The 13,900-nt window shown below is 42.0% G+C and overlaps 2 protein-coding genes across 4 annotated transcripts in view; one reads left to right on the top strand and one right to left on the bottom strand.

Annotated features, from left to right (window-relative positions):
- The window catches only part of Kcnq5 (potassium voltage-gated channel subfamily Q member 5), a 563,627-nt gene extending 557,723 nt beyond the window's left edge, over positions 1-5,904 (top strand). For all 3 annotated transcript variants that reach the window (XM_060369736.1, XM_060369738.1, XM_060369737.1), the window contains one exon: positions 956-5,904. In XM_060369736.1, the coding sequence (XP_060225719.1) occupies positions 956-1,918 (963 nt within the window). In that variant the 3' untranslated portion in view covers positions 1,919-5,904. The remainder of the gene's footprint in view (positions 1-955) is intronic.
- A 5,449-nt stretch (positions 5,905-11,353) lies between these two features.
- Positions 11,354-13,136, bottom strand: LOC110548296 (KH homology domain-containing protein 1-like). Its single transcript, XM_021636443.1, has 3 exons — positions 13,049-13,136; positions 11,767-11,949; positions 11,354-11,478 (listed from the first exon to the last, which is right to left on the bottom strand). The coding sequence occupies exons 1-3, from the start codon at positions 13,134-13,136 to the stop codon at positions 11,354-11,356; spliced, it is 396 nt and encodes a 131-aa protein (XP_021492118.1).
- Between the last annotated feature and the right edge of the window lie 764 nt (positions 13,137-13,900).

Raw genomic sequence — 13,900 nt, 5'->3', positions numbered from 1 at the left:
CAATCCTAATGATCAGTGTATGTTAAATGAATGCAGCGAAGAATGATTGAGATTAAAGTGCCCTTATGTATAGACAGTGTTCTTTAAAACACCTTTGGATTTTCATTGAAGGAAAAGAAAAATTTTTTTCTTGTTAATTAATATTTACCTGGAAGCAACTACCAAATTTCAATGGTAAAATAGTAAAAATCTATTTGTAGGGTATGCTTTATTTTCATTGTGTCTTCATTTAAAAGAAGATTTAAAATCTCACCATAATTATGACAAACACTGGTCATTTCTTAACCCTAAGACTGTATCTTCTCAGAGTCTTTTCAATGGAATTAATTCATAAGCATTTTATTTATTTATTTACTTACTTACTACTTACTTATTTGGGGGTTTCAGAGACAAGGTCTCACTGTGTAGCCCTGGCTGGAAATCACTATGTAGACCAGGCAGGCCTGGAACTCTTGGAGATCTGCCTGCCTTTGCCTCTCAAGAGTTGGGATTAAAGACATGCAATGCCAAGTCTGGGTTTAAAATTTTTTTTGATACATAAGTTTCTTAATTCTATTATAGAGTAAGTTCTCACTAAAATTCACTAGCATTCCAGAAAGAAAATCAACCAGTATAGCTAAGAAAAACATGCTGATTGAAAATCATCTTGAAATTGCATTTTAATGGTGCTTCTTTGACTTAAAAATATATATATATTTAAAATTTTGAAGGGCAGAATTGGTGGGGGAGGTGCATACAGGGTCGCATAAATGCCAAAGCAACCCTCTCCGGTTTTTCCTCCAGCCCTGCCACCACCAGCGTGACACTCTTACAGAGTTAGAACTGCATTGACCATCACAGTGTTTATTTCACTTTGTCAGTACAATCTTACTTACTTCACCTTTCAAATCCCAAAAGTCAAGTCAGTTCTTCATAAGAGAGCATTCTTGTGTGTAACTCTTCTCTCCATTTGCAGGTCCAGTCTATCGAATCTAAGCTGGACTGCCTGCTGGACATCTACCATCAGGTCCTCCGGAAAGGCTCTGCCTCAGCCCTCACTTTGGCATCATTCCAGATCCCGCCTTTTGAATGTGAACAGACGTCTGACTATCAAAGTCCCGTGGACAGCAAAGACCTGTCCAGCTCCGCACAAAACAGCGGCTGCCTAACAAGGTCAGCCAGTGCCAACATCTCAAGAGGCCTGCAGTTCATTTTAACGCCAAATGAGTTCAGTGCTCAGACATTCTACGCGCTTAGCCCTACTATGCACAGCCAAGCAACACAGGTGCCAATGAGTCAAAATGACGGCTCCTCCTTGGTGGCCACCAATAACATTGCAAACCAAATAAGCGCTGCACCCAAGCCTGCAGCCCCAACAACTTTACAGATCCCACCTCCTCTCCCAGCCATCAAGCACCTGTCCAGGCCTGAGACTCTGCACCCCAACCCCACCGGCTTACAAGAGAGTATTTCTGATGTCACCACCTGCCTTGTTGCCTCCAAGGAAAATGTTCCGTTTGCACAGTCAAATCTCACCAAGGACCGTTCCCTGAGGAAAAGTTTTGACATGGGAGGAGAAACCCTGTTGTCTGTTCGCCCCATGGTGCCCAAGGACTTGGGCAAATCTTTGTCTGTACAAAACCTAATCAGATCAACAGAGGAACTGAACCTACAGTTCTCAGGCAGTGAGTCCAGTGGCTCCAGAGGGAGCCAAGATTTTTATCCCAAGTGGAGAGAATCCAAATTGTTTATAACTGATGAAGAAGTGGGTGCTGAAGAGACAGAGACAGATACTTTTGATGGTGCCCCACAGCCTGCGGGGGAAGCTGCTTTTACATCAGACTCTCTAAGGACTGGAAGGTCACGGTCATCTCAGAACATTTATAAGACAGGAGACAGTACGGATGCCCTCAGTTTGCCTCACGTCAAACTGAACTAAGTTCTTTGTTTTCTTTCTAGGCATAGCTGTTCTTTTAGCCATACATATCACTGCATGAACTGTTCTGAAAGCCCTTCTTAAAAAAAAAAAAAAAAAAAAAAGTCGAAGTCGCAAGAAGCAGGAAGAACATGAAAGGCCACTTATAAGCCCGTTATCTTTTAATTGCATGAAAATGCATGTTTAGGGATGGCAGAAATTCCAAGGTACATCGACATTAACCCATGCATTTAATAAAGTACCTTGAGTCTAAAATCCCAAGCAAACAGTCGCTGCTGATGCTAATGGGGCGTGTGAAGACGTCGGGATTAGTTCAATTGCAAGAGTTGACACTGTATTTTGAAATTGTGAGAGTAAACACCTTCAAATTTCAGGCATCTCTGCTTTATGACTAGGTACAAAGTACATTTTTCAAAACTAGGCCATAATATATGTTTAGACACTGTAGCTATCAACAGCTGCTAATAACACAAGTAAAGCAGAATTTGGAATACAGCAGAAATGGCTGCTTATTTCAAGATTTGCCAACCCATTCCTCCTCAGTCTTTTCATTAACGTAATCCGAATGTCAATCTGTATGCTTTTGGTGACTTAGCGCAGTGGCAAGCAATTTTGCACATTGTTTTCATGTTGTCCTTTATGCTGAGAATGTTTTCCAATTAGAAAACTGGCAGATAATGTTATTCAGGGCCCGTGCGACAGGAGACTCACTCTTCCTTTGACATCTCCAACTTCATGAAAAACACAAGTCTCTAACAAAGGAGTCAACTCTATAAATGGTCAACCTTTTTACAAGCATAGGAAATACTGACAGACTTAACAGCCTGTGAAACTGGGTGGGTCTCTTGGTGAGGATGCAACCACAGGTCTGCCCATCCTGTCCACTCAAATGGCCAGTGTGACCAGTTATTCCCATCCAGCAGACATACAGGTAGGGGAAGGGGCTGTTGACTTGAGCCTGGAGGGAAAGACTACACATTTACAACAGTGGGTGACATTAAAGGAAATGACTCCTCACCCCCAATGCGCAATAGGAGAGAAGCCTAAATAAAATAACTAGATTTTTTTTTAGAAAATAAATATTGCTAGAATATTCAACTACCTAAACACCCCTTATTCTTGTATAACAGAGAATTTTGCAAGCTATTTATTTTTAATATGCCCTGAATGTCTTTTGCTATTATGTAGTACATTTTGCATATGAAAGGCTAGAACTAAACTTCCTTTACTTTTCTACTATAGTGACATTTTTTCTATTCTTCCCAACAATATTATCTCAAATGTGAAGTTATTGGCTCAGCTTCCAGGTGATGAACCTTTATAATTAAAAAACAGATACCACTGGATGTGTTTCTAGATCAAAACTCCTTAGTAATATATGATGATGGAAAAGAAACAAATAAAAATATTTATTAAAAATGTATTTCTCAAAAGGCAAGCAATACTGGCCACTTGTTAGAATTCAGCCCCACACCTGTAATCACAGAGCTAGGGAGACTGAAATGGGGGATCATGAGTTCACTGATCATGATCCTGAATTATACAGCAAGACTGTGTCTCAAAAGAGAGAGAGAACTAAGTATCTTAAACCATCAGAATATTGAACAAAGTAATAACATTCAAAGAGGCTTGGAGAGCATAGCTTGTGTGCACACCTGTAACCCACTGTTTGGGAGGTGAAGACAGGAGGTTCAGGAGTCCAAAGCCAACCCTGGCCATGTGAAACCCAGTATCAAATAATTTTTAAGAAAGAAAGAAAGAAAGAAAGAAAGAAAGAAAGAAAGAAAGAAGGAAGGAAGGAAGGAAGGAAGGAAGGAAGGAAGGAAGGAAGGAAGGAAGGAAAGAAGGAAAGAAGGAAAGAAAGAAAGAAAAGGCTGAATGAAGACCAAAAACTGCCATTTAAATTATCCATGCTTTAAGGACTGATGGATTCCTAAGAGAAGAGATTTTTGAGGTTTTTTGTTTGTTTGTTTTTGTTTTTTCTATTTGTGCTGAAAGGTAGGGTGCCTTTTCAGCCTCTTTATAGTCCAGGACAAATGAGCAGAATCTAAGGAGGTTGGGTGTTTGAGGGAAAGAGGCCTCCAAATCCCCTGACCCTTCCCACACCTCACCCCAGCAGAATGTTTTCTCGAGTCACCCTTACTTTTCTTTCACCTTAATTGTTTGGTGACTCCACAGCATAGTTTTGCTTTAGAACATCAACCAGGCTTTAACCAGCCTCCACCCTCAAGCAAACCAATTCTCTCTTCCTTAAATGGACTTCCCATCCTTTAAACAATTTGTCACGCTTGGCAAACAGTGAAATGTTAAAAAGTGTTCCTCATTCTCACCCACCCCTCTTGGATGCATGCAGGGTGTGGTCCCACAGAAACCTCTAATCCCAAGGACCTGAGAGGCTGAGGGAAGTGGGTCTTTGTGAGCTCAAGACCAGCCTAGTCTACAAAGTGTGTTCTGGACCAGCCAGGGTAACAGACCACACACCCCCCAACTAACACACACACACACACACACAAAACAAACATGTAAACAAAAAAAAAGGACAAACAAAAACTTGGATCCTCATACAGTCTCCTACAATTACAGCTTTCGTCATCTTTTGGACAATGGAAATACTTGTAAAGTCTGAATTTCACACTCCACGAAATGTTTGTCAAGGCTTTAAAGCTATTCTTTTCTTTTTCCAAACAGGCTAGTCAGTTATTAAATGACTTTTTTATTTATCTATGTCTCCAAACAACCTGAAGTAATGATGTACCCTCCAAAGATACATGTGTGTGTCTGCACACAATACATCCCTCCACTGAGCAAAAGCCAGAGATACCTACCCAGCACTGAACAAGGCTCACTCCACATACTGAGGAAGAGGAGGGAGCTGACAGCTTCCAGACAGCACTGATACTGTCTCAGGTTGAACCCCACTGGCAGCAAGAATGGTGAATGTATTGGGGACCCCTTCTGAGGCATCCTCAGGCCTCAAATGCAGTAGAGTTCATCTAACATAGCTGAAGACTGACTATTCAGAGACAAAGCCTAAACACTCACTGCCTTCTTAAGCATAGCAAAATGTGAAAAATGTCTGTACATTGAAGCCATGACCATTTTGTGTCTATTTTATGCTAGCACAAAAACTATCAGATGTTGAGAGATAGGTTCTTGGTGTGTAAACTTCAGGGTTATGTCTATTATGTCATTCTTTGGGAGGGGGGAATGGTGGAGGGGGTCTCCCATTTACACTTAGCAGAGACCCATTGTTCCACTCCAAAGGGTGTCTGGGAGCACAGTTTAGCTGAGCACACTGAGTAGCCTTGTGCTTTCTCAGCTCAAGTCCATCTGCCTTCCGAAATACATAAGGTTGATAGCGCTAACATGAAACAGCAATTATCCCATGTAGGAGGTTATCTAAAATATTTTGCCATGTCTAATCTAAACATTTGCATTTTGTTGAACCAAATTAATATCTTGTAGGTGGCAAGTTCATTTAAATTAAATGCTTTATTGGGTCTTTTAAGTACTTAGCTTTTGTTCTTTAGGTGCCTTTCTGATCTCCCCTAGCTCAATTATGCTCCCTTCCCCCCAAAAAAGGTTCTTAATCTGAAAGCCAGACAAGTGTAATAGAGGAGCTACAAACCAGCTGAGTAACTGGCATTTCCAGAGCAAAACTGTAAAGAATGATGAGATCCAGGCAACAGATCATTCAGTCAGATCAAGGAAATATCATCAATTCTAACTCCCCAGAACCTGATTTTTTTTTTTTTGCCTTAAATGACATGGTTGTGTTTTTTAAGAAAATTTTAATTTAATATAATTATGTACATTTATGTGAGCAGTTCCAGAAGTCATGTACGAAAACAATGCAATTGTCTGTTTCCTGAAAACAACTAAATCAGGAATATCATACCCATTTCAAGCTATCGTTAAAATGTAATTTCCTTTGCTCTTTTACTGAGATTTGTTTTAAACTAAAACATTAAAAAAGATGTCTATAAACAGCTCATGTGACTGTTTTTGTCTGGAACAAACTGATTGGAACGGTTTTAAATGTCTGTGGTGAGCTCTATGGTTCCATTACTATGGATGACTGACCCAAGTAACTCAACTATACACACATTTTGTAGTGGAGTATGTCTGTGATGCTGGTAAAGAAACTGTTGCATTTGGGGAATGTAGGAGAATGAATATGTTCTCAAGGATAAAGAAAGAAAACCTAGATAGATAGATAGACAGACAGACAGACAGACAGACAGATAGATAGACTTAATATATTGACTACTAAGGTTTAAACCCAGGTCCCTGACCAGGTGAGATCCAGTCCAGGCAAGATCTAATTTGATGTGGATCACTACTCAGACACCAGAGTCCATGAGGTTGATTGTTGTGTTGAGTACAAATTTGAATAGCCCTTGTCTACACTCCCTGGGACCAGAAGTGTTTTAGAATACATATTAAGGTTGATTTTAGGATATTGGAAAATACAGAATATGCTTTAGGGATGGGATCCAAGTCTAAACACAAAGTCCATTGTGTCACATACACTCGACTCTAAATCCTTACAAATGCTCGGCAAGTATGCTACCATGGAGCTCACCCCAGACATTTATATATTGTTTTTTATATAATTTGTGCCATGGAAGAAAGTTTCATGGAGTGGAACTTCCTATTTATGGTTTTCACATCAGCACTCAAGAACTTCTGCATTTGACAGCCTTTGAGGAGTCAGCCTTCGAGATCCCCAGTCAGTATAACAAAAGGGTTTGCTAAACCAGTGGCAAACAACAAAACCCATGTAGATGCCTCCTGGAGACTGCCTGGGGACACCCAGCTCTGCCTTAGCAGGAAAATGCTTCTACCTCAAAGGGGCAGTGTCCTTTCTTCCCTGGGAAACTCCATTACAAAAGAGACAGGGATGATTACTGCTCTTGCAGAGGACACAGCGCCACTCCCAGCACTGAGTGACTCACAACCATCTTTACCTCAAGTTCCAGAGAATCTGACACATTCCCCTGGCCTGTAACAGCTCTACACACATTTCAACACATAAACTCAAAGAGGAATATACTCATAAAGTTTTCTTTGGGGGGGATTTTGTTTGTTTGTATTTGTTTGTTTTTTGTTGTCGTTGTTTTATTGAGAAAGGGTTTCTCTGTGTAGACTTGACTCACTTTGTAGTCCAGGCTGACCTCCCAGAGATCCACCTGCCTCCACCTCTCTTGAGTACTGGAATTAAAAGTCTGCCTATACACATAAAATTAAAGAACAAATAAATCTTTAAAAGAAAAAAATAATAATATAAGAGCCGCCACTCCAGCCAGCTACAGTAGCTCATGCCTGTAGTCCTAGCTCTTTAGAGACTGAGACAAGAGGCTTGCCATGAGTTAGAGGCCAGCCTGAGGCTACATAGTGAGACTCTATAAAAAAACAAAAACAAAAACAAAAAAAAACTACTACTACAACAAAAATACCAGTAACAATAAAAACTCCTCTTACATTCAACTACTGTCAACCCGTGCCAGGAGGCTAATGTTAGTTCAACTATTTTTAATAAAACGCAGAATCTTACAACTTCAGGATACACAAGCACAAAGTCCTTAGGGACCTTAGGGAGACATCCTTAGATAAGGGGAAGTAGAACGAGAGAGGTGCTGAGAAGGAAGTGCTCACCTTGGCTTCAAAGATGTCAGATAGGAATGTTTCTCAACTACTAGCTTACGAATGCTTGAAAACCAAACCAAAGCAGCGTAAGGAACGGTTTCCTTTCAGAGAAGTCTTGGGGGGCAGGAGCTTGAAGCAGCTGGTAGCTTCTTCACATCTGCAGTCAAGAAAGAGAGAGCAATGAATCTGGGCCTGGGCTAGCTCTCTCCTGCTTATGCAGCCCAGGACCCATGTCTAAGAAACAATGCAACCTGCTTTTATTTGTATTTCATCTTTTGGCCTCAGTTAAGCTAATCAACATAATTCCTCACAGACAAGCCCAGAAGTTAAATAATCTCTCAGAGGTGTTATAGAGGCTTGACTTCAATGACTGCCTGTCAAGATGAGGACACTAAATGTCACACGTAAGGACCATGCTTTCACTGCTTTCTTTGGAGATAAGGCTCCTTCTAGTGGCTTAGAGAGATGGCTTTGAAGTTAGAAACACTAGCTAGGCTGGGCATGGTGGCACTCACCTTTAACCCCAGTAGTAGGGAGGCAGAGACAAGTGGATCTCTGTGAGTTTGAGGCCATCCTGGCCTACACAGCAAATTCCAGGCCAGCCAAGGCTACACAATGAGACCCTGTCTCAAAACAAACAAACAGCACTGACTTCTCTTGCAGAAGATCCAGATTCTATCCTAGCATACACATGGCAGTACACAAGCATCCGAAACTCCAGTTCTGAGAGAGCCAACACCTCTGGCCTCTGTGACAACAGGTTCCACACTGAGCACAGACATGCATGCCGGCAAAGCACGGGTTCGCATACTGGAAAAGTTTTCAAACCGCTTCTAAACATTTCTGAACTACTTTAGCAGTAGCTCAAACCTACCTTTTAATATGAAAATATACAACTCTATTGTCCTAACTGCTGACTTAAAAAAAGAAATGGGTCACTGGTCTTGAAGTGGCAAGGTATTATTTCGCTGGTTTCAAATGCTTTAAGTCTGATACAAGAATATCTCTGAAAATTTTTAAATTTTGCATTCACTGAATTCTCTTTACGACTCATCTAATTCTAAATTATTGAGTTTTAATTTTTTAAATGTATTCTCTGGATACGAGTGTTTTGCTAAAAAAGAGAGAGAGAGAGAGAGAGAAAGAGAGAAAGAGAGAAAGAAAGAAAGAAAGAAAGAAAGAAAGAAAGAAAGAAAGAAAGAAAGAGAAAGAAGGAAGGAAGGAAAGGAGTGTTTTGCTTTGGGCCATGATCATTATTAAAGCAATAAAAAGTAAACTACCCTAAGCTGCATAGCGAAATTCTACATATTTTTAAAAAATAAATAAATAAATAAATAAATAAATAAATAAATAAATAAAGCAAAAACAAAAGACATTGCCCAACATTATCTCAATATATCCACTTATAGTCATATCATGCCAACTATATTACAAAAAATAACGGGGCAGTTAGGAGGCATTTGGCTTAAAGCACAATGACACCTTTGCTGAAAGAAGAACGGGGGAAATGTTTTTATGGAAACAGAGAGAAAGAAAAAGAAAAGAAAATACTAGTGAAGCAACCTCAATCACAGAAACTTCCATGCCCATCTCACAAAGCTAGAGAAAAAGGCCAGGTGTCCTCTCATCCACTGTCATCAAACTCCCAAGCTCTTCCAACCTCTCCGTTCCTTCTCTTGGATGTTGGTGTTTCCTCTTACCGTCCACATAACAACTGCCAGTAAGCTCTGGCACATCATGTCTCTTTAATTACCCTGACACAGGAAGGAGACCCACACCCCTCTTCCTAAATGAAGAATAAAAATGCTTTCATGAAACCAACAACAGTCGGATGTAAATTCCCAGCGCAGTACTGTCACAAAGTACATGATCTGACTGGCTGAAACACCAGCCAGGGATGTAGGGTAGGCATAACCATACACTGATCTGAAAGGCAGTAAGCAGGTCAGTGCAGTGGCGCTCACCTTTCATCCCACCACTCAGTAGACAGAGACAGGCAGATCCCTGTGAGTTCCAGGACAGCCAGAGCTCCATAGAGAGGCCCTGCCTCAAAATAATAAAAAGACAGTAAAAGAGAAAAAAAAATTAAGCTGGCCGAGGTAGTCTCTATTCTCACAGCTATTTTGGAGACCATAAAATCTATTCACTGAGAATCCAGTATCTTGCCAAAGATGACCAAGCAGCAAAGCAGCAGTATCAGCAGGCCATTTCTGCCACATAGCCTCAAGGATTAATGTACCTAGGTGCTGACAGCACACAAACAATTCAGACTGGAAATTAAAGACCTGCCTTGCAGGCCTGGAGAGAAGAGGTGATTTGCTGATAGTTGGTGTGAAACTTTTTTTCAGAAGTTCTGGCTGACAGATCTCTTCATGCTCTCCTCAGACTCAGAGATCAGCCTGCCTCTGCCAACCCAGTTCTAGGATTAAAGGCGTACACCACCTCGCCTGGCTTTTTTTTTTTTCTTTTGAGATTACAATATAATCCTATTGCCAGGTGTGGTGGTGCACGCCTTTAATCCAAGCACTGGGAAGGCAGAGGCAGGTGGATCTCTGTGAGTTCAAAGCCAGCCTGGTATACAGTGTTAGTTCCAGGACAGCCAGGGCTACACAGAGAAACTGTCCCCTAAAACCAAACCAAACCTAGATAGAATCACATTATTTTATCCCTTCCCTTTCCTCTCTGCAAACCCTCTCTCATAAAGCCCTCTTTGATCAAGAGATCAAATTCATGGCCTCTTTTTTCATTAACTGTCCTGACATGCATACATACACACAGACACATATACATATATTTATGTGTGTGTGTGTATATATATATTCCTAAACAAGCTGTTTTCCCTCTAAATGTGAAATAATAAATAAATGGTATACCCCTTTGAGAGTACTTAGACTCCCAAGTGTTTTTCTACTTCGAAAGTGGTCTAATTTCTGTTCAGCGGTTGTCAGTGTGAAGACAATATAACGAGCTCCAAAGGATATCCTGAATTCAACCATTTTCTGAAATGTCTTCCATTCCCCTCTGTTCCAAGACAAGAAGCCTCTCTTCCTAGTTTGAGGCAATGGGGTCCTCGTAAGATGCAGGCTGCAGAGGAGCCTCTTGTGGAGGACATGCTTACAGGTAAAAATGCTTAGCCTGCTCTCTGCTGGGTGGAAATCAATGAAAGGATAGCACATTTCAAGGGAATGAGAAAACTCTTGTTATTATTTGTGGATCCCCAAAGCCACTCTCCAGGCCTAGCCTCCCAAATGATTGGAAATCCGGGATAATGGAGGCTGCTCATTTTTACCAGGCTCAGTGACCTGACCACCTTGCCTACTTCAACAAATGTTATCTCCCTCTGGCCTCAATATCCACTCTTCATTCTTCATTGTATTTCAAAGCTAAGAAACACCTAAGCCTCCTGAGAAGGTTTGTCTGCAGAGCCTGTGTCTTCAGCATATGAAGAGCTACCTACCAGGCTTTTGATCTTAATAAGAGAAAAAAATAAAGTTATATCTTGTTCCCAGCCCCTTCTTTGGGCTCAGCTTCCTAGGGAACAGTGCAGTCCACCCAGACCTAGGAACACAGCTTGCAGATACACTGGGTTGGATAGGTTTATCCAAAGGAAAGAGATGAACACATAAAAGGCATTTCACCTTAGGTAACTTTATTGGGTGTTCAGCATCACAGCACTGTGACACTTAGGAGACTTCCCTCAGATACATGCACAGGATTATGTACCAGTTCAAGTCCCTTCAGTGTCCTTCAGGTTTTTCTCAAAGGCTGGTCAAACTGTGAAGATCAGTCTTAGGTCGTCCCTTTCATCCTCATAACTGGAGACAGGCCCCAGTCATTGGCCTGCACCCTGAGAGAATCATCCAAGTCAGCTCTGGTCAGGGGTTGGTTCTGGACACGCAGTAACATCTCTTGGCCTTGGGAAGGAATGTGAACCAATGGTGAAGCAAGGCTTAAGACTAGGAACTAAGACTTCCTTGGGGACATGGTAGGGGAAGATTTCAGCCAAAACCAGGCCATCCCACCCCCGATGCTCTATTCATATCTCTCCATCATCTTAGGGACTTCATGTAATACAAACGGCTACAACTTAAAGCTATTTCCCTTTGCATGGATTTTGAGGAGCATCTGGGCTTCCATATTCCTGAGAGGCACCGTGAGCATTTACGGTGCCATACAACCCCAATTCTGCCAAGGTCACTTACCTCGGGCTTGGTGGTGAGCTTCCTGGCTACCCAAACTCCAAATCATATGCATCAGCCACTGCTTTGCTCTGAAGGGTCCAACCACAGTGACTCGAGTCTGGCCTGAGGCTGTGAACCAGGACTCCAGTTCAATGAAGGTGTTGCTGTGTACCTCTATTCTTCGAAGGTATAAGTCCCTATGGCCTGTACAGAGAAGGGATGATGGGAGAACATACAAGCCACTAGCATGTGTTGTGTGGAAAGGAGTCTGTGAGGAGTATGGTGCTGTGGTAAAAGCTTCTGTTGGGAATGAAACCGTAAAGACACAGGATGTTAAGAAAGAGATCAGGTAGATTGTAGCAGTCATCGTGATGCACTCCTTTAATTCCAGCATTCAGAGGGCAGAGGTGGGCAGATCCCTTTATGTTCAAGGCCTGCCTGGTCTACATGGAGAGAGACACCATCTCAAAAAAACAAAAAACTGTTCAAGGACGGGAGTGCTCCATCAGTGCAAGGAAGCCTCTTAAGACAGAAGTAAACAACTTCCAGAAGTCGCTCAAAATTGTCTGGAGACACTGGACTCCTACCTCCAAGATAATGTGAGCAAGATGGGTGGTGGCGGCAGCACACACCTTTAATCCCAGCACACCGGAGGTAGAGGCCAATGGGTCTCTGTGAGTTCCAGCCCCCCATCCCCCAAGTCTGGTCTACAAAGCCAGTTCAAGGACGGCCAAGGCTACCCAAAGAAACACCCTAACACTGCCTCAAAAAACAAAACAAAACAAAACAAAACAAGAGATTATGTAAGCAGAAAAGACTGCCAATAGTCCCTCTCAGACAGGCTGAGCTGCTGGGAAACTCAGAGTCCCAGCAGCCTGGAAGAAGCAGAGACCAACAGAGCGGCCTGGAAGAGGCTTACACCAACTGAGCCACTGGGAAAGAACACCCTTCAACCTGTTGGGCTGTCTGCAGGCTTGTTCAGTGTGTTCCAGGCCTCTAGCTATTGTGACCTAGAGTGGACCATAGTGGTGCAGCTGTCTTTTCTACTGCTGTCGGTAACCCCCTCACTCATATTCCTATAAATAAACTCAATAAAACTCATTGGCTCACTGAGTTCTACTTATGGTTTCCTTACTCTGCTCTCTTTTTGGGTTCCGCTCTGGGGTGAGCAGATATTTGGTCACCCCTCCCGAAGATTAATGCCACACAGCAACAAGCAGGAAACTAAGAAAGGCAGGGATAAAGGAGCAGGTTGGAAACCATGAAAGAGAAAGAGGAGAAGATGCAGGCAATGGCTACCTACCAAATATTTGTTCCTCCTGGGCCTCGTCTATGAGAAACACAAATGGGGAGTCAAAGTTTTCAGGAAATGTCCACCAGGCATTCTCCATTTCAAAAATTCCTCCCACTTAAGAAGAAGGCAAGTCCAAGCAAATGATTGCAGAATGTTGTGGAGAAGGCCTGGGCCCTGGCTTATATACACAGGCCAAAAACCCAGCCCTTGACCCACCTTAGGGTAAGGGACCCATCCCCAGAGTTTCTCCTATTAATCCAACCAATCAGCTATTGGCTTTCACAACAATTGGGTGCCCAGAAATTCAAATTGTCTTCTAGATAATAACCAAAGATTCTTGAGGAACTCTACTGAGCATGGACTAGAAAAGCAGGTGAGGGATAAATGTGTGGAAGCAGGAAGGACTTGGTGAGTCCTGCATCTGTTATTGATTTGGCCAGTTTTTTGTTTGTTTGTTTGTTTGTTTATTCGTTTGTTTTTGAGATCAGGGTCTGTCCCAGAACTTACTATGTAAATCAGGCTGGCCTCAAACTCAGAGATGCACCTCCCTTCTGCCTCCCTAGTGCTGGATTAAAGGCCTGTGCCACCAGGCCTGTGCCTTTCTTATGAGATTAGGGTTTGTGGGTAACTTTACTTTACATGCCTAGATCCAACAGGATGGTGGCATTTATTATTCATTTGATAATTTCACTTAGAACTTGAGAAGTAGAAGAAAAGCATACTGAGCTGTTATGGGGTTTCTCTTTTAGGAATATGTGTGTTTATACACATATGTGTGTGTAAGGACATTTAATGAAAAAGGCTATGAATTTGAAAGAGATCAAGTCGGGGTATATGAGAGAGTTTGGAGAAGGGAAAGGG

The sequence above is a fragment of the Meriones unguiculatus genome, chromosome 16 (assembly GCF_030254825.1).
Source record: "Meriones unguiculatus strain TT.TT164.6M chromosome 16, Bangor_MerUng_6.1, whole genome shotgun sequence".
Taxonomy (NCBI): Eukaryota; Metazoa; Chordata; class Mammalia; order Rodentia; family Muridae; genus Meriones; species Meriones unguiculatus.
The sequence above is the reverse complement of the archived record's forward strand: the minus strand, read 5'-3'. Positions and strand labels throughout refer to the sequence as shown.